The sequence below is a fragment of the Oncorhynchus nerka genome, linkage group LG5 (genome assembly GCF_034236695.1).
Source record: "Oncorhynchus nerka isolate Pitt River linkage group LG5, Oner_Uvic_2.0, whole genome shotgun sequence".
Lineage (NCBI taxonomy): Eukaryota > Metazoa > Chordata > Actinopteri > Salmoniformes > Salmonidae > Oncorhynchus > Oncorhynchus nerka.
The window spans coordinates 10547296-10566653 of record NC_088400.1 but is presented as its reverse complement, the minus strand read 5'-3'; the positions used below and the strand labels follow the sequence as shown (position 1 = coordinate 10566653).

At 44.9% G+C, this 19358-nt stretch overlaps 1 protein-coding gene across 1 annotated transcript; it reads right to left on the bottom strand.

Annotated features, from left to right (window-relative positions):
* Positions 1–6464: 6464 nt before the first annotated feature.
* gm2a (ganglioside GM2 activator) lies at positions 6465–13827 on the bottom strand. The gene is made up of 4 exons (XM_029652666.2): positions 13515–13827; positions 13257–13409; positions 10699–10881; positions 6465–8900 (listed from the first exon to the last, which is right to left on the bottom strand). The coding sequence occupies exons 1-4, from the start codon at positions 13611–13613 to the stop codon at positions 8742–8744; spliced, it is 594 nt and encodes a 197-aa protein (XP_029508526.1). The 5' UTR covers positions 13614–13827; the 3' UTR covers positions 6465–8741.
* Positions 13828–19358: the final 5531 nt, after the last annotated feature.

Below are 19358 nucleotides of genomic sequence, written 5' to 3'. Positions count from 1 at the left end.
ACAATGTAGAGAGAAATAAAATAGAGATATAATAGGAAAATACATAACAAAGACTTGGCGATATACACTGGGTATCAGTACTTAGTCCATGTGCAGGGGTAATTGAGAGATATTTTACTAGTCAAGTCAGTTAAAAACTAAGTCGTATTTTCAATGAGTGGGTTACCTGCCTTGTTCAGGGGCAGAATGACAGATTGTTACAGATTGTCAGCTCAGGGATTCGAACTTGCAACCTTTCGGTTACTAGTCCAACGCTCTAACCACTAGGCTACCCTGCTGCCATATACATGGAGATATGTACATATAACTAGGACTAAAGTGACAGATAGCAAATAGTAGCAGCAGGGTATGTCATAAGTTTTTTTTTTTTAATTGCAAAAAGGGTCAATGCAGATAGTTAAATAGTTAACCAAATAGCCAGACTAACTATTTAGTAGTCTGAGGGTAGAAACGGTTCAGGGTACTGTTGGTTCCAGACATACAGTACAGTACGTAAGACTGATTGATATGAACAAAAGGGACAGACAACGGATGCTGGAATGTTTGAGTTATTGTCAAAACCCCACCCGTTCTAAAGATGTCAGACGTAATTACACATCCAAGGCCTTCTTCAATAACAGCATCCATTTCCAGAGGTTCGTGAAATCAGAGGTCTGATCTCTCACAACGTCACAGGGAGGCTAAATGATCTATATGTATGGAATGTATGGATGTGTGTGTGGGTGTATGAGTGTGTGCGTGTGGTCTTGCACACAGAATGTAAACTACTGGGCAGGTTGGCAGTGTCCCATGAAGAGCTCTGCTCTGATTGGCTTTTAGCTGACAATCACATTTCCCAAAGGTGACATCATGGGTTAAATGCAAAACTACAAGAGGTTAAACAGATATGACTCTGAAAGTTGGCACTCTTACAAAAATAAATTTCCCTGCAATTAACATTCAATCATTTCAACAGTGAACAAAGAGATTTTATCTCATAGATAAGACTCAAACATATACGACTCTGAAAGTTGGCTCCACTTCAAAAATACCTGTATTATCTCAATCAACATTGCATTATTTCAACTTTGAACATATTAGAGACAGAAAGTCTCTCTTGCAAAAGAGAAGACAAACAAAAAGTGTGTAGAACAATGGATTCCAATGTCTTTGTTTACACTGACAAACCAGCTGTCTTCTCTACATCCCGTATTTCTTTACTCTGAGACAACAGCTGTCTTCTCTACATCCCGTATTTCTTTACTCTGAGACAACAGCTGTCTTCTCTATATCCCGTATTTCTTTACTCTGAGACAACAGCTGTCTTCTCTACATCCCGTATTTCTTTACTCTGAGACAACAGCTGTCTTCTCTACATCCCGTATTTCTTTACTCTGAGAAAACAGCTGTCTTCTCTACATCCCGTATTTCTTTACTCTGAGACAACAGCTGTCTTCTCTACATCCCGTATTTCTTTACTCTGAGACAACAGCTGTCTTCTCTACATCCCGTATTTCTTTACTCTGAGACAACAGCTGTCTTCTCTACATCCCGTATCTCTTTACTCTGAGACAACAGCTGTCTTCTCTACATCCCGTATTTCTTTAATCTGACACACCATCTGTCTTCTCCACAACCCTGCAATGAGTCTAGTTTACACTAAGCATAGATGTGGTACCTCTACAGTACAGATCATAGATGTGGTACCGCTACAGTACAGATCATAGATGTGGTACCGCTACAGTACAGATCATAGATGTGGTACCTCTACAGTACAGATCATAGATGTGGTACCTCTACAGTACAGATCATAGATGTGGTACCTCTACAGTACTGATCATAGATGTGGTACCTCTACAGAACCCGTACGCACCACTGGACCTATAGAACCCGTACACACCACTGGACCTATAGAACCCATACACACCACTGGACCTATAGAACCCGTAAACACCACTGGACCTATAGAACCCGTAAACACCACTGGACCTATAGAACCCATACACCCACTGGACCTACAGAACCCGTACACACCACTGGACCTATAGAACCCGTACACACCACTGGACCTATAGAACCCGTAAACACCACTGGACCTATAGAACCCGTAAACACCACTGGACCTATAGAACCCGTAAACACCACTGGACCTATAGAACCCGTAAACACCACTGGACCTATAGAACCCGTAAACACCACTGGACCTATAGAACCCGTAAACACCACTGGACCTATAGAACCCGTAAACACCACTGGACCTATAGAACCCATACACACCACTGGTCCTATAGAACCCGTACACACCACTGGACCTATAGAACCCATACACACCACTGGACCTATAGAACCCGTAAACACCACTGGACCTATAGAACCCGTACACACCACTGGACCTATAGAACCCATACACACCACTGGACCTATAGAACCCATACACACCACTGGACCTATAGAACCCATACACACCACTGGACCTATAGAACCCGTACACACCACTGGACCTATAGACCATCCTGGTCCCAGATCTGTTGGTGCCGTCTTGCCAACTAATGTTTGTGCAGTATGACAATGACCATAGGAGTTGGCAAAACAGCACAAACAGATCTGGAATCAGGCTAGCCTCGATAAGGCCTTTGGAAAGAACACTGGAAAGAGGAAAGAGATCATCTGGAAGGGTCATTGTCATTGGTAGGCCTAATCATTTATCTGAGAAAGAGGGCCTCAATGGACACTGGAAAGAGGGAGGTAGAAGGGATGTGACATCCTTCCTTTTCATTACCAGGGCACTAGGATAGGAAATGAGGACTTTCTCAAAGTGAAGGTTTGAGAACAAGGATGAAAACACAGAAACAAGTCAAAGTTTTTAAGATTGTAGGGCCATGACTTTTTAACATCAATCCTATAGTCATATGCTTAGGGTGCCGATCACTTTGAAGACAATGTGTATTAGGCTGGACTACTTCCAAATATGCATGGAACAGTAGGCTAAAACTATGGAGTTCATTGTATGTGTGAATAGGGGATTTTATGTAAGAGCCAATAATTGTTTATACATGCTGGAAATGTAGTTTCCCCACATAGACTGACGGTGTAAACATTCACCAATGTGTAAGAGTTTATAAGTAGATGTGAAACTCCATATCCATACATTAACAGTTATTATCTTTTAACAAATACAATCAATTAAAGTCTTGAGCCAAATATTTAGTTTTCAGTAGTAGTCTACTGTAGACTAATACGCATAGTCTTCAAAGTGATCAGCATTTTATAGTGTATTTTTATAGGACTTGGCATTTGGAAAGTCATGCCCCAGCCTGACAATAAACAGGGAATGTGATTGTGGAGGCATAAGGGAAGTCATGCCCCAACCCTACTATAAACAGGGAGTGTGATTGTGGAGGCATAAAAGTCTTTGCATAATAAACCCCCATAAAGCTGAAGCACGAGATGAGGGTAGGAAGGTAGGAGGACCAGACATCAGGAGGGTAGGAGGACCAGACATCAGGAGGGTAAGAGGACCAGACATCAGGAGGGTAAGAGGACCAGACATCAGGAGGGTAAGAGGACCAGACATCAGGAGGGTAAGAGGCCCAGACATCAAGAGGGTAGGAGGCCAAGACATCAGGAGGGTAGGAGGACCAGACATCAGGAGGGTAGGAGGACCAGACATCAGGAGGGTAGGAGGACCAGACATCAGGAGGGTAGGAGGACCAGACATCAGGAGGGTAGGAGGACCAGACATCAGGAGGGTAGGAGGACCAGACATCAGGAGGGTAAGAGGACCAGACATCAGGAGGGTAAGAGGACCAGACATCAGGAGGGTAAGAGGACCAGACATCAAAAGAGTAGGAGGACCAGACATCAAAAGAGTAGGAGGACCAGACATCAAAAGAGTAGGAGGACCAGACATCAAAAGAGTAGGAGGACCAGACATCAAAAGAGTAAGAGGACCAGACATCAGGAGGGTAGGAGGACCAGACATCAGGAGGGTAGGAGGACCAGACATCAGGAGGGTAATAGGACCAGACATCAGGAGGGTAGGAGGACCAGACATCAGGAGGGTAGGAGGACCAGACATCAGGAGGGTAGGAGGACCAGACATCAGGAGGGTAGGAGGACCAGACATCAGGAGGGTAGGAGGACCAGACATCAGGACCTCTATACCAGGCGGTGTCACAGGAAGGCCCTAAAAATTGTCAAAGACTCTAGCCACCCTAGTCATAGACTGTTCTCGGTACCGGAGCGCCACGTTTAGGTCCAAGAGGCTTCTAAACAGCTTCTACCCCCAAGTCATGACTCCGGAACATCTAATCAAACGGCTATCCAGAATATTTGCAGGTCAGGACAGGCGAGAGTTCCTAAACCAGGTCAGAGTCCAAACAGTACCAGGCGATAGGCAGGCGAGAGGTCAGGACAGGCGAGAATTCCTAAACCAGGTCAGAGTCCAAACAGTACCAGGCGATAGGCAGGCTCGAGGTCAGGACAGGCGAGAATTCCTAAACCAGGTCAGAGTCCAAACAGTACCAGGCGATAGGCAGGCTCGAGGTCAGGACAGGCGAGAATTCCTAAACCAGGTCAGAGTCCAAACAGTACCAGGCGATAGGCAGGCTCGAGGTCAGGACAGGCAGAGTGGTCAGGCAGGCGGGTTTGGCATCAGGACAGGCGATGGTCAAAACCAGGAGGGCTAGGAAAAAACAGAGACTGGGGAAAAAGAGCTAGGAAAACCGCTAGTACTGGAACAGAGAGACAGGAAACACAGGGATAAATACACCTGGGATAATAAGCGACACCTGGAGGGGGTGGAGACAAGCACAAGGACAGGTGAAACAGATCAGGGCGTGACAGGTACCCCCTGTATATACAGTTGAAGTCGGACGTTTACCTACACCTTAGCCAAATACATTTAACCTCAGTTTTTCACAATTCCTGACATTTAATCTTAGTAAAAACCCATGTCTTACGTCAGTTAGGATCACCACTTTATTTTAAGAATGTGAAATGTCAGAATAATAGTAGAGAGATTGATTTATTTCATCTTGTATTTCTTTCATCACATTCCCAGTGGGTCAGAAGTTTACATACACTCAATTAGTATTTGGTAGCATTGCCTTTAAATTGCTTAATTTGGGTAAAACATCTCAGGTAGTCTTCCACAAGCTTCCCATAATAAGTTGGGTGAAATCTGGCCCATTCCTCCTGACGGAGCTGGTGTAACTGAGTCAGGTTTCTAGGCCTCCTTGTTAGCACACGCTTTTTCAGTTCTGCCCACACATTTTCTATAGGATTGAGGTCAGGGCTTTGTGATGGCTACTCCAATACCTTGACTTTGTTCTCCTTAAGCCATTTTGCCACAACTTTGGAAGTATGCTTGGGGTCATTGTCCATTTGGAAGACCCATTTGCGACCAAGCTTTAACTTCCTGACTGATGTCTTGAGATGTTGCTTCAACATATCCACATCATTTTTCAGCCTCATGACGCCATCTATTTTGTGAAGTGCACCAGTCCCTACTGCAGCAAAGTACCCTCACAACATGATGCTGCCACCCCCGTGCTTCACGGTTGGGATAGTGTTCTTAAGCTTGCAAGCCTCCCCCTTTTTCCTCCAAACATAACGAGGGCCATTATGGCCAAACAGTTATATTTTTTATTCATCAGACCAGAGAACATTTGTCCAAAAAGTACGATCTTTGTCCCCATGTGCAGTTGCAAACCGTAATCTGGCTTTTTTAAGGCGGTGGCTTCTTCCTTGCTGAGTGGCCTTTCAGGGTATGTCAACATGGGACTCGTTTTACTGTGGATATACAGTGAGGGAAACAAGTATTTGATCCCCTGCTGATTTTGTACGTTTGCCCACTGACAAAGAAATGATCTATCATTTTAATGGGAGGTTTATTTGAACAGTGAGACAGAATAACAACAAAAACATCCAGAAAAACGCATGTCAAAAATGTTATAAATTGATTGAGGCATCTGCTCTGAGACATATTTTGAGAACGAGAGAGAGGGAGAGAGAGAGAGAGAGAGAGAGAGAGAGAGAGAGAGAGAGATAGAGGGAGAGCGAGAGAGAGAGAGAGAGACAGAGAGAGAGAGATTTTGTTAATTTTTGTTGTTTTTCACTTTATATATTCACTTTATATATTATCTACCTCACTTGCTTTGGCAATGTTAACACGTTTCCCATGCCAATAAAGCCCTTGAATTGAATTGAGAGAGAGGCTACAGAGCACCTGGACATATGTTAGTAAAGTGAATTGGAGTACACCCTGTAAAAATCAGGAATGAGGACACAAAGAGTGGATTTCCAACTGCAGACTGACTGGTCAACATCAGAAAGACTAGGTACTAGCATATCCGTCATGTAATCAACGGTTAACCTCTAGTGCCATCCTGTGGCCATCCTGTGAAACTGCAGAGATTCAAATCCTGAACACCTTGATTGCGCAATACAGTAATGCATTTCAGAAAACAAATGACTTACCAACATATATGATATTATTTTATTGACAATTTAAAAAAAAAGTTTTTACAGTGAAATATTGACCAACATAATGCTGATTTGTTACAGTAGTAAGCATGTCATTTCTAAATAATCAAGGTGCAATTTTTCATGTTGATTCCTTAAGACTTCTTTACTTGATAACCATTTCATTAGATTTATTATTTAAGATAGGAAGTGCACTTACATTCCTTACAACACTTTAATTGGTTATAGAACAGGATTAGCCTATTGGTACGGTCTTATATGAGGGAGGGAATTGATTGGCTGCTTTCATTCCATTTCCCTTTGAAACATCACACAGTCCCACCTGATTCGCAGATCTCCTTTCCAGCAGGTCTATTTAGGCACTTTGAACATGTCAACAACAAAACACCTTCAGAAAAAAACAGATCAATACACCCTCAACAGGAAGAACAACATATTCCCAGGGGTCGTAAAATCAGAAGTGTCACCTCTAGCAACAGGAAGCACAACATATTCCCAGGGGTCGTAAAATCAGAAGTGTCACCACTAGCAACAGGAAGAACAACATATTCCCAGGGGTCGTAAAATCAGAAGTGTCACCACTAGCAACAGGAAGAACAACATATTCCCAGGGGTCGTAAAATCAGAAGTGTCACCACTAGCAACAGGAAGAACAACATATTCCCAGGGGTCGTAAAATCAGAAGTGTCACCACTAGCAACAGGAAGAACAACATATTCCCAGGGGTCCTAAAATCAGAAGTGTCACCACTCGCAACAGGAAACACAACATATTCCCAGGGGTCGTAAAATCAGAAGTGTCACCACTAGCAACAGGAAGAACAACATATTCCCAGGGGTCGTAAAATCAGAAGTGTCACCACTAGCAACAGGAAGAACAACATATTCCCAGGGGTAGTAAAATCAGAAGTGTTACCACTAGCAACAGGAAGAACAACATATTCCCAGGGGTCGTAAAATCAGAAGTGTCACCACTAGCAACAGGAAGAACAACATATTCCCAGGGGTCGTAAAATCAGAAGTGTCACCACTAGCAACAGGAAGAACAACATATTCCCAGGGGTCGTAAAATCAGAAGTGTCACCACTAGCAACAGGAAGTAGCATTACGGCCCATAGAACCAAAAATTATGACACAGTAAGCATCAGCTAGAAACGACTGTCACAATTAAAACTCCTAAAACTACTAGTTATGTGACCAGTACCTTACCCAGGGTAAAAGCTGATGACCAATAGAAGCATACCCACGGCCATTCAACCTTGAGAAGAAATCTAATAAAAATAATTCTGCATAAAAAAGACAGTGTAAAACATTAAGAAAAATAATCATAATGGTTCTGACAAGTTCATAGCAGTACAGTAGCAAGCCATGCAAAATCACTCAACTTAACTGTTTTACCTGAAAGTGAGTCTGAATCGTATCCTTAAACTACAGTACCACTACAGTACCACTACAGTAGCAGCTCAGTTACTGCTTGTTTGGTACAGGGCCAGTATCCACAAAGCGTTTTAGAGTACTGATCTAGGATCAGGTCCCCCCTCTTATTCATTACGATTGTAAAGGTAACACTGATCCTAGAGCAGCACTCCTACTCTGAGAGGCTTTGTGTATACAGGCCCAGTTCTCAATTGGCACTTTGATGAGATGAGAAGAGATGAGAGCAAACGTTCCCTTCAGAATAAAGAAGACAACATGTCAGTACACCAGCTCATTGAATGGTACATAATGTTCCCTGTGTCCACCATTTAACTAGAGTGGGCAGAGAAGGTCATTTATCCACCATTTAGTTAGAGTGGGCAGAGAAGGTCATTTATCCATAATTTAGTTAGAGTGGGCAGAGAAGGTCATTTATCCACCATTTAGTTAGAGTGGGCAGAGAAGGTCATTTATCCATAATTTAGTTAGAGTGGGCAGAGAAGGTCATTTATCCACCATTTAGTTAGAGTGGGCAGAGAAGGTCATTTATCCATAATTTAGTTAGAGTGGGCAGAGAAGGTCATTTATCCATAATTTAGTTAGAGTGGGCAGAGAAGGTCATTTATCCACCATTTAGTTAGAGTGGGCAGAGAAGGTCATTTATCCATAATTTAGTTAGAGTGGGCAGAGAAGGTCATTTATCCACCATTTAGTTAGAGTGGGCAGAGAAGGTCATTTATCCATAATTTAGTTAGAGTGGGCAGAGAAGGTCATTTATCCACCATTTAGTTAGAGTGGGCAGAGAAGGTCATTTATCCACCATTTAGTTAGAGTGGGCAGAGAAGGTCATTTATCCATCCTTTAGTTATTAGAGTGGACAGAGAAGGTGATTTTGAGGCAGCCCAGTTCTTTCCCCATAGCTCCCAGCACTCCTTGTACTCTGTAGTGTCCGTTGGTCAGCCAATAGGGCAGGTCAATGTCAGGGAGGTAGAAGTCTGACTCTGGTAGTGTGTATACCCCCTTAGAACAGACAGGAAATAGAGGTTTCAACCAATACACTTCCACTTCATCCCAAATGGCATCCTATACCCTATAAAGTGCACTACGTATGACCAAGGCCCATAGGGCTCTATTCAAAGGTAGTGCACCATGGTGGAAGTATATACAGGGATAAGGTGTCATTTGGGACACAGCCTTAGAGTAAAGCATGTTTTACTGAATAGAAAAGGTATGCACCCTCAGGAGAGAGAAAATAGGTCATTTGAACACAGTAGACATTGAGTAAACAGAAAAAAACGTATCCTTGAGGAAAAACAGAATGAGTACTGAGCAACAGAACGCTAAGTGCAAATGTTGAAAACATTCAGAGAACGTTTTGTTGTTAGGCTAGCTGCTGTTCAACAAACAGCACTCTGTTACCAATCCTTCACAGTGCTATCAACGGACATTCACTACATTGCACTGATGAGGATATGAAAGAGGGAAGTAGCCTAAGCGGTAACCACTGAATAACAGGTACGTTCTACATCACATACCATGTAGGAGTGTTGTGTTCAAAAGGCACCAAATGGAAGAAAATGGACAGATATGCCTATAGAGGGACCAGGAACAACCATGATCATTTTTCATAGCAAAATGGTTTCAAATGATTGTGCCCTAATGAACACTACCACAAACTCGAGATTCACAGCTTTAAAGGGACAGTGGCAGGGGATGGACTACAGTATAGACTCACAGCTTTAAAGGGACAGTGGCAGGGGATGAACTACAGTATAGACTCACAGCTTTAAAGGGACAGTGGCAGGGGATGGACTACAGTATAGACTCACAGCTTTAAAGGGACAGTGGCAGGGGATGGACTACAGTATAGACTCACAGCTTTAAAGGGACAGTGGCAGGGGATGGACTACAGTATAGACTCACAGCTTTAAAGGGACAGTGGCAGGGGATGGACTACAGTATAGACTCACAGCTTTAAAGGGACAGTGGCAGGGGATGGACTACAGTATAGACTCACAGCTTTAAAGGGACAGTGGACAGGGGATGGACTACAGTATAGACTCACAGCTTTAAAGGGACAGTGGCAGGGGATGGACTACAGTATAGACTCACAGCTTTAAAGGGACAGTGGCAGGGGATGGACTACAGTATAGACTCACAGCTTTAAAGGGACAGTGGCAGGGGATGGACTACAGTATAGACTCACAGCTCTAAAGGGACAGTGGCAGGGGATGGACTACAGTATAGACTCACAGCTTTAAAGGGACAGTGGCAGGGGATGGACTACAGTATAGACTCACAGCTTTAAAGGGACAGTGGCAGGGGATGGACTACAGTATAGACTCACAGCTTTAAAGGGACAGTGGCAGGGGATGGACTACAGTATAGACTCACAGCTTTAAAGGGACAGTGGCAGGGGATGGACTACAGTATAGACTCACAGCTTTAAAGGGACAGTGGCAGGGGATGGACTACAGTATAGACTCACAGCTTTAAAGGGACAGTGGCAGGGGATGAACTACAGTATAGACTCACAGCTTTAAAGGGACAGTGGCAGGGGATGGACTACAGTATAGACTCACAGCTTTGAAGGGACAGTGGCAGGGGATGAACTACAGTATAGACTCACAGCTTTAAAGGGACAGTGGCAGGGGATGGAATACAGTATAGACTCACAGCTTTAAAGGGACAGTGGCAGGGGATGGACTACAGTATAGACTCACAGCTTTAAAGGGACAGTGGCAGGGGATGGACTACAGTATAGACTCACAGCTTTAAAGGGACAGTGGACAGGGGATGGACTACAGTATAGACTCACAGCTTTAAAGGGACAGTGGCAGGGGATGCCGTAGGTGTGAAGAGGTTCAGGACAGTCCTGTCCTGCCGGTATCAGCTGATTGAGCAGGTCACAGCCGTCTGTGTAATGGCAGCTCCCTATCTCTTCCAGACATGGGACCGTGACCCAGAACCCTGCCACCTCCTTCTCCAGGGTCACATTCACCTAAAAGAGAAATATATAGGGCCAGTTAATTGGGATGTCTGGAAAAACATTGTAGGCTACAGTAACAGTGCACCTATCCACAAGGTAGGCCATCACAAGGTTACATTTACCTATGGACAAAATACTACTGTTTGACTTTTGACTGGCCAATATGCATCCTAAATAGGACCAGGATGTTATGAAAAACAAAGTATCAATAAAATAACAAGTGTCAATAAAACTATATGTTACAGTTGTACCACCAAGCGTGGCCAAGTGACCTAAAGAGGAGAAAATAAGACCAGTGCCAAGGTGTTTTAAAGCCGTGTCTAATGCCGAGCTATTCTTGACTTGAACATTGTGCCCTAGTCCTTTACAGCAAAGAAGAAACTGTTATATTCTTCCCTTGCAATGATGTCACCATTGGAATTCTGCAATGTTAGAAAGAATTCTGGGTAGGCTATTACTGCCCTACCAAGCTAAAAGGCAGTAACTGCTCATTTGGTCGAAAATTAGTTAATGTCATTTTTGCTACATTAAATACATGCTTAATCATGTAGACAAGTATCCTGCCTCTATTGTATTGTGTTCAGGAGAAAATATGGGGTCATGTTAGCAGTAACTGTATAAAGTTACTGTGAAACCAAGGTAAATAAATGCCATTTTTCTCAGTTCCACACTATGAGCAGTTACTGCCTTTTTACTTGGTAGGAAAGGAAAATGATAATCTGGCACTGTGATCTAAGAAATTGATTTCCAAGAAGAACAATTAAGTCACTCTTCTATGTGTAACAGTATAACTTTATGTCTGTCCCCTCGCCCCGACCCGGGTTCGACCCAGGGACCCTCTGCACACATCAACAACTGCCTCCCACGAAGAAGCATCGTTACCCATCGCTCCACAAAAGCCGCGGCCCTTGCAGAGCAAAGGGGAACCACTACTTCAATGTCTCAGAGCAAGTGACGTCACTGATTGAAACGCTATTAGCGCGCACCACCGCTAACTAGATAGCCATTTCATATCTGTTACACATGCATTGCATCAACTAAAGCAGAATGTCTAGTACGTTTGTTGCAAAAACTTTAAAATGCAACAATATTACACTGGTGCATTCTTGATCAGAACATTGCCAACACCACAGTCAATGCCATCCCTTCTCTTGTGAACTCTACATTGTAAGGGTGAGCATTGAATCAGGAAGTATACTGTACATTTCATATCTATTTGTGTCATCAGTGCAGCAGAATGGGGTTTATGTGGTGAGCTGCTCACATGAAGCTCATGGGATCAGTGAGTCAGACAAACCTTCCGCAGGCAAGTTTCTACCTGTTTAACAACACAACACCCAGAAGCACCCAGAACTACCCAGAGTCACCCAGAACTACCCAGAGCCCCCCAGAACTACCCAGAACTACCCAGAGCCACACAGAACTACCCAGAGCCACCCAGAACTACCCAGAGCCCCCCAGACACACGCAGAGCCAACAATAGACACACACAGACAAAGTGGAATAGGCTCTCACATGTCTGAATAGGCCTACAGACTGAAATGGCTAAGTAACAGCTTTCAATTCTTTTTCAGGAAGAACTGATGGTCTCTTATTTATTAGGGCTATAGTGTGTATAACTGGCTTTTATTGTGACCATTTTTATCCACCAAGAGCCTATTCATTCTATATATATGTATATATTAAAAAGACAGGCAATACCATATGCCTACCTCACTAGCTACCAGCGCTGTAAAGTCTTTAAGTAAAAATACTTTAAAGTACAACTTTAGTAGTTTTTGGGGATATCTGTACTATTGATATTGTTGACTACTTTTCCTTCGCTACATTCCTAAAACAAAATTATGTACATTTTACACCATACATTTTCCTTTAGCAGGACAGGAAAATTGCCTTATTCACACACTTATCAAGAGAACATCCTTGGTCATCCCTACTGCCCCTGATCTGGCGGACTCACTAAACACATGCTTTGTTTGTAAATGATGTTGGAGCATGTCCCTGGCTATCCGTAGATTTAAATTTAAAAAAATAAAAAGCAAATTCCACCTGGTTTGCTTTATATAAGGAATTTTAAATTATTTATACTTGTACTTTTACTCTTGATACTTAAGTATATTTTAGCAATTACATTTACTTTTGATACTTAAGTATTTTTAAATCCAAATACTTTTACTCAACTAGTATTTTACTGGGTCATTTTCACTTTTACTTGAGTAATTTTCTAACAAGGTATATTTACTTTTATTAACTATGACAATTGTGTACTTTTTCCACCACTACTAGCTACCTAAACAAATCAGTATACTTCATAAGTAATCAAATAGCATTCAAGGTCTCATTTGAGCATTTTAGGAGGAGACCCTTGGTGCATGCTGAGTACTAACAGCGAGGGGAGCGGCCAGCTCGACCGTTGTGTTCCCGGACGCACTGGCCGTCAGGTCCCCTGGAACTGTGATGGGGTCCGGGGACAGGGTTAGGGTCTTCAGAACCGCTGGGTCGTCTGGCTTACCGCAGTTCTCCCATGAGAACCCAAAGATCTGTGCAATAGTATTGAATAGTCTATGTTACTATACCATACATAATGAATTGATAGCGTAGGTTACTGAACAACATTTTAATACATTTACATATATTTCACTCGCCTTTGCAGAATATGCCGTGCGCGTTTTCTCGAAAACCAAAGCGTCATTCACCTGCATTACAATGCATAGTGTTATCACAGCAGCAATACAGTTCTTCATTGTGCTAATCTACTCTACAGCAGAACTATAAATAATTACGATTAATTCAAAATAACAGCAGAAATCGCGTAAACTAAGATTGTGCACGTTTTAAAAAGAATCGGTAACGACTGTGTCATAACACTTTGTGAGGCAATGCGGCAAAGATTTGTTTTCACATTTCAGTCCCACTTCCGTGTTTATCAACGCAAACTGGACGCTCGTCACGTGACAGACTCCATAAAGCGGGCGCAAATGTCAACGGACAAATCTTCATTGTTTCCCTCGCGCCTCTCTCCTTCTTCTCAAAACTCATTGTAGGGAAAGTCAGATAGGCGGGACCTCTGGCTCTCTCATCCAATGGGGTTTGAGAAGGAGGCGAGTGGAGAGAAGACGCGAGGAAATAAACAGTTGGGATCTTCCCACAGTCAGAAGTGTATTTACCAGATGCGTTAGAATATTACTATATTTACCAGATGTGTTAGTTTTCGTAATCAATTTAATCAATTTAATCCCGAACGTGATACCTCCAATCAGGAAATTGGTCTTAATTCTTTAGATTGATCAATTGTGATACAGGCTTTTATGAACAAATCGAATCCATAACCTGTCCCCAGCATAAAGACAATTCAGTGGTTGCCAGATGTAGTTCTAAAAACAGTAGCCAAACATCTCAGCAAAACACCCATCCATTAGTATCCAATCCAGGTTCCAAAACAAGCATATAGCATTGCAGCTAATCCCATTGGATAGGCTTCAATCAATCAATCAAGTTACCTATTTACAACAGCAGTTGTCACAAAGGCCTATACAGAAACCAAGCCTAAAACCCACGTGAATAAGCAACGCAGATGTGGAGGCTTAATTGGTTGCTAGCCTGAGGCACTGTATTTTGAAGACAACGTTTACACATATCTAGGGAGCTGGCCTATAGTTACAGTAGCAGACGTGTCAACGGGCAGCATCTTGTTCTGCAGTACTGTCATTCTGCTTCCCACCACCAGATGGAGGTGTCGTCTTTATTTCCTCACCTCCCTGTGAACACCATGGCATGGCCTACTCTCAGAGATTTCACATCGTAGACAATGCTGAAAGCAAAGTCCAGCAGTGTCTTGCATAAGTTGTTTTGAATTTAAATGTTAAATTCCTTTCAATGTTATTTTCTGATTGTATATAACACTATAGTAGTGTTTTTGTCAGTCATATACCTAGTCAGTCATATAGCCTATATCTAGTCAGTCATATAGCCTATACCTAGTCAGTCATATAGCCTTTATCTAGTCAGTCATATAGCCTTTATCTAGTCAGTCATATAGCCTTTATCTAGTCAGTCATATAGCCTTTATCTAGTCAGTCATATAGCCTATACCTAGTCAGTCATATAGCCTTTATCTAGTCAGTCATATAGCCTTTATCTAGTCAGTCATATAGCCTTTATCTAGTCAGTCATATAGCCTTTATCTAGTCAGTCATATAGCCTAAATGTCATGCACTGACAACATTTATCCCAGATAGGCAAAATATTGAAAATTTCTACAAGCTGACCAGGTTAATATTCTGCAGATGCATTAAGATATTTCTAGCAATGCAGCTCATGCAAACCATTGGATGAATGCAACATGCAGCGCCCTATACACACTCGCTGATTTAAATATATTCTGGTGGGACAGCTAATAACCCTGAGACAGCATAGTGACAGGGCTGGTGGGACAGCTAATAACCCTGAGACAGCATAGTGACAGGACTGGTGGGACAGCTAATAACCCTGAGACAGCATAGTGACAGGGCTGGTGGGACAGCTAATAACCCTGAGACAGCATAGTGACAGGGCTGGTGGGACAGCTAATAACCCTGAGACAGCATAGTGACAGGGCTGGTGGGACAGCTAATAACCCTGAGACAGCATAGTGACAGGGCTGGTGGGACAGCTAATAACCCTGAGACAGCATAGTGACAGGACTGGTGGGACAGCATAGTGACAGGACTGGTGGGACAGCATAGTGACAGGGCTGGTGGGACAGCATAGTGACAGGACTGGTGAGACAGCATAGTGACAGGACTGGTGAGACAGCATAGTGACAGGGCTGGTGGAACAGCAAATTGACAGGACTGGTGGGACAGCTAATAGCCCTGAGACAGCATATTAACAGGACTGGTGGGACAACATAGTGACAGGACTGGTGGGACAGCATAGTGACAGGACTGGTGGGACAGCTAATAACACTGAGACAGCATAGTGACAGGACTGGTGAGAGAGCATAGTGACAGGACTGGTGGGACAGCATAGTGACAGGACTGGTGAGACAGCATAGTGACAGGACTGGTGGGACAGCATAGTGACAGGACTGGTGGAACAGCAAATTGACAGGGCTGGTGGGACAGCTAATAGCCCTGAGACAGCATATTAACAGGACTGGTGGGACAACATAGTGACAGGACTGGTGGGACAGCATAGTGACAGGACTGGTGGGACAGCATAGTGACAGGACTGGTGGGACAGCTAATAGCCCTGAGACAGCATAGTGACAGGACTGGTGAGACATCATAGTGACAGGACTGGTGAGACAGCATAGTGACAGGGCTGGTGGGACAGCATAGTGACAGGGCTGGTGGGACAGCATAGTGACAGGACTGGTGAGACAGCATAGTGACAGGGCTGGTGAGACAGCATAGTGACAGGGCTGGTGGGACAGCTAATAACCCTGAGACAGCATAGTGACAGGACTGGTGAGACAGGATAGTGACAGGACTGGTGAGACAGCATAGTGACAGGGCTGGTGGGACAGCTAATAGCCCTGAGACAGCATAGTGACAGGACTGGTGGGACAGCTAATAACCCTGAGACAGCATAGTGACAGGACTGGTGGGACAGCTAATAACCCTGAGACAGCATAGTGACAGGGCTGGTGGGACAGCTAATAACCCTGAGACAGCATAGTGACAGGACTGGTGGGACAGCATAGTGACAGGACTGGTGGGACAGCATAGTGACAGGACTGGTGAGACAGCATAGTGACAGGACTGGTGGGACAGCTAATAGCCCTGAGACAGCATAGTGACAGGACTGGTGAGACAGCATAGTGACAGGACTGGTGAGACAGCATAGTGACAGGGCTGGTGGGACAGCATAGTGACAGGGCTGGTGGGACAGCATAGTGACAGGACTGGTGAGACAGCATAGTGACAGGGCTGGTGAGACAGCATAGTGACAGGGCTGGTGGGACAGCTAATAACCCTGAGACAGCATAGTGACAGGACTGGTGAGACAGCATAGTGACAGGACTGGTGAGACAGCATAGTGACAGGGCTGGTGGGACAGCTAATAACCCCGAGACAGCATAGTGACAGGGCTGGTGGGACAGCTAATAACCCTGAGACAGCATAGTGACAGGACTGGTGGGACAGCATAGTGACAGGACTGGTGGGACAGCATAGTGACAGGACTGGTGGGACAGCATAGTGACAGGACTGGTGAGACAGCATAGTGACAGGACTGGTGAGACAGCATAGTGACAGGGCTGGTCGAACAGCAAATTGACAGGGCTGGTGGGACAGCTAATAGCCTGAGACAGCATTTTAACAGGACTGGTGGGACAACATAGTGACAGGACTGGTGGGACAGCATAGTGACAGGACTGGTGGGACAGCATGTGACAGGACTGGTGGGACAGCTAATAGCCTGAGACAGCATAGTGACAGGACTGGTGAGACAGCATAGTGACAGGACTGGTGAGACAGCATAGTGACAGGGCTGGTGGGACAGCTAATAGCCCTGAGACAGCATAGTGACAGGACTGGTGGGACAGCTAATAACCCTGAGACAGCATAGTGACAGGGCTGGTGGGACAGCTAACCCTGAGACAGCATAGTGACAGGACTGGTGGGACAGCATGGTGACAGGACTGGTGGGACAGCATAGTGACAGGACTGGTGAGACAGCATAGTGACAGGACTGGTGGGACAGCTAATAACCCTGAGACAGCATAGTGACAGGACTAGTGAGACAGCATAGTGACAGGACTGGTGAGACAGCATAGTGACAGGGCTGGTGGGACAGCTAATAGCCCTGAGACAGCATAGTGACAGGACTGGTGGGACAGCTAATAACCCTGAGACAGCATAGTGACAGGACTGGTGGGACAGCTAATAACCCTGAGACAGCATAGTGACAGGGCTGGTGGGACAGCTAATAACCCTGAGACAGCATAGTGACAGGACTGGTGGGACAGCATAGTGACAGGACTGGTGGGACAGCATAGTGACAGGACTGGTGAGACAGCATAGTGACAGGACTGGTGGGACAGCTAATAACCCTGAGACAGCATAGTGACAGGACTGGTGGGACAGCTAATAACCCTGAGACAGCATAGTGACAGGGCTGGTGGGACAGCTAATAACCTGAGACAGCATAGTGACAGGACTGGTGGGACAGCATAAACAGTGACAGGACTGGTGGGACAGCATAGTGACAGGACTGGTGAGACAGCATAGTGACAGGACTGGTGGGACAGCTAATAGCCCTGAGACAGCATAGTGACAGGACTGGTGAGACAGCATAGTGACAGGACTGGTGAGACAGCATAGTGACAGGGCTGGTGGGACAGCATAGTGACAGGGCTGGTGGGACAGCATAGTGACAGGACTGGTGAGACAGCATAGTGACAGGGCTGGTGAGACAGCATAGTGACAGGGCTGGTGGGACAGCTAATAACCCTGAGACAGCATAGTGACAGGACTGGTGAGACAGCATAGTGACAGGACTGGTGAGACAGCATAGTGACAGGGCTGGTGGGACAGCTAATAACCCCGAGACAGCATAGTGACAGGGCTGGTGGGATAGCTAATAACCCTGAGACAGCATAGTGACAGGGCTGGTGGGACAGCTAATAACCCTGAGACAGCATAGTGACAGGACTGGTGGGACAGCATAGTGACAGGACTGGTGGGACAGCATAGTGACAGGACTGGTGGGACAGCATAGTGACAGGACTGGTGAGACAGCATAGTGACAGGACTGGTGAGACAGCATAGTGACAGGGCTGGTCGAACAGCAAATTGACAGGGCTGGTGGGACAGCTAATAGCCCTGAGACAGCATATTAACAGGACTGGTGGGACAACATAGTGACAGGACTGGTGGGACAGCATAGTGACAGGACTGGTGGGACAGCATAGTGACAGGACTGGTGGGACAGCTAATAGCCCTGAGACAGCATAGTGACAGGACTGGTGAGACAGCATAGTGACAGGACTGGTGAGACAGCATAGTGACAGGGCTGGTGGGACAGCTAATAGCCCTGAGACAGCATAGTGACAGGACTGGTGGGACAATAACCCTGAGACAGCATAGTGACAGGACTGGTGGGACAGCATAGTGACAGGACTGGTGGGACAGCATAGTGACAGGACTGGTGAGACAGCATAGTGACAGGACTGGTGGGACAGCCAATAACCCTGAGACAGCATAGTGACAGGACTGGTGAGACAGCATAGTGACAGGACTGGTGAGACAGCATAGTGACAGGGCTGGTGGGACAGCTAATAGCCCTGAGACAGCATAGTGACAGGACTGGTGGGACAGCTAATAACCCTGAGACAGCATAGTGACAGGACTGGTGGGACAGCTAATAACCCTGAGACAGCATAGTGACAGGGCTGGTGGGACAGCTAATAACCCTGAGACAGCATAGTGACAGGACTGGTGGGACAGCATAGTGACAGGACTGGTGGGACAGCATAGTGACAGGACTGGTGAGACAGCATAGTG

What these genes read in the sequence shown, in the direction of transcription:
- gm2a (XM_029652666.2), bottom strand. Translation starts at nt 13,613, where the DNA reads ATGAAGAACTGTATTGCTGCTGTGATAACACTATGCATTGTAATGCAG. An exon ending in AGCTGGCCGCTCCCCTCGCT is followed by an intron (nt 10,882 to 13,256) that starts GTTAGTACTCAG and finishes TTTCTCTTTTAG; the next exon opens with GTGAATGTGACCCTGGAGAA. An exon ending in GCCACTGTCCCTTTAAAGCT is followed by an intron (nt 8,901 to 10,698) that starts GTGAGTCTATAC and finishes GTCTGTTCTAAG; the next exon opens with GGGGTATACACACTACCAGA.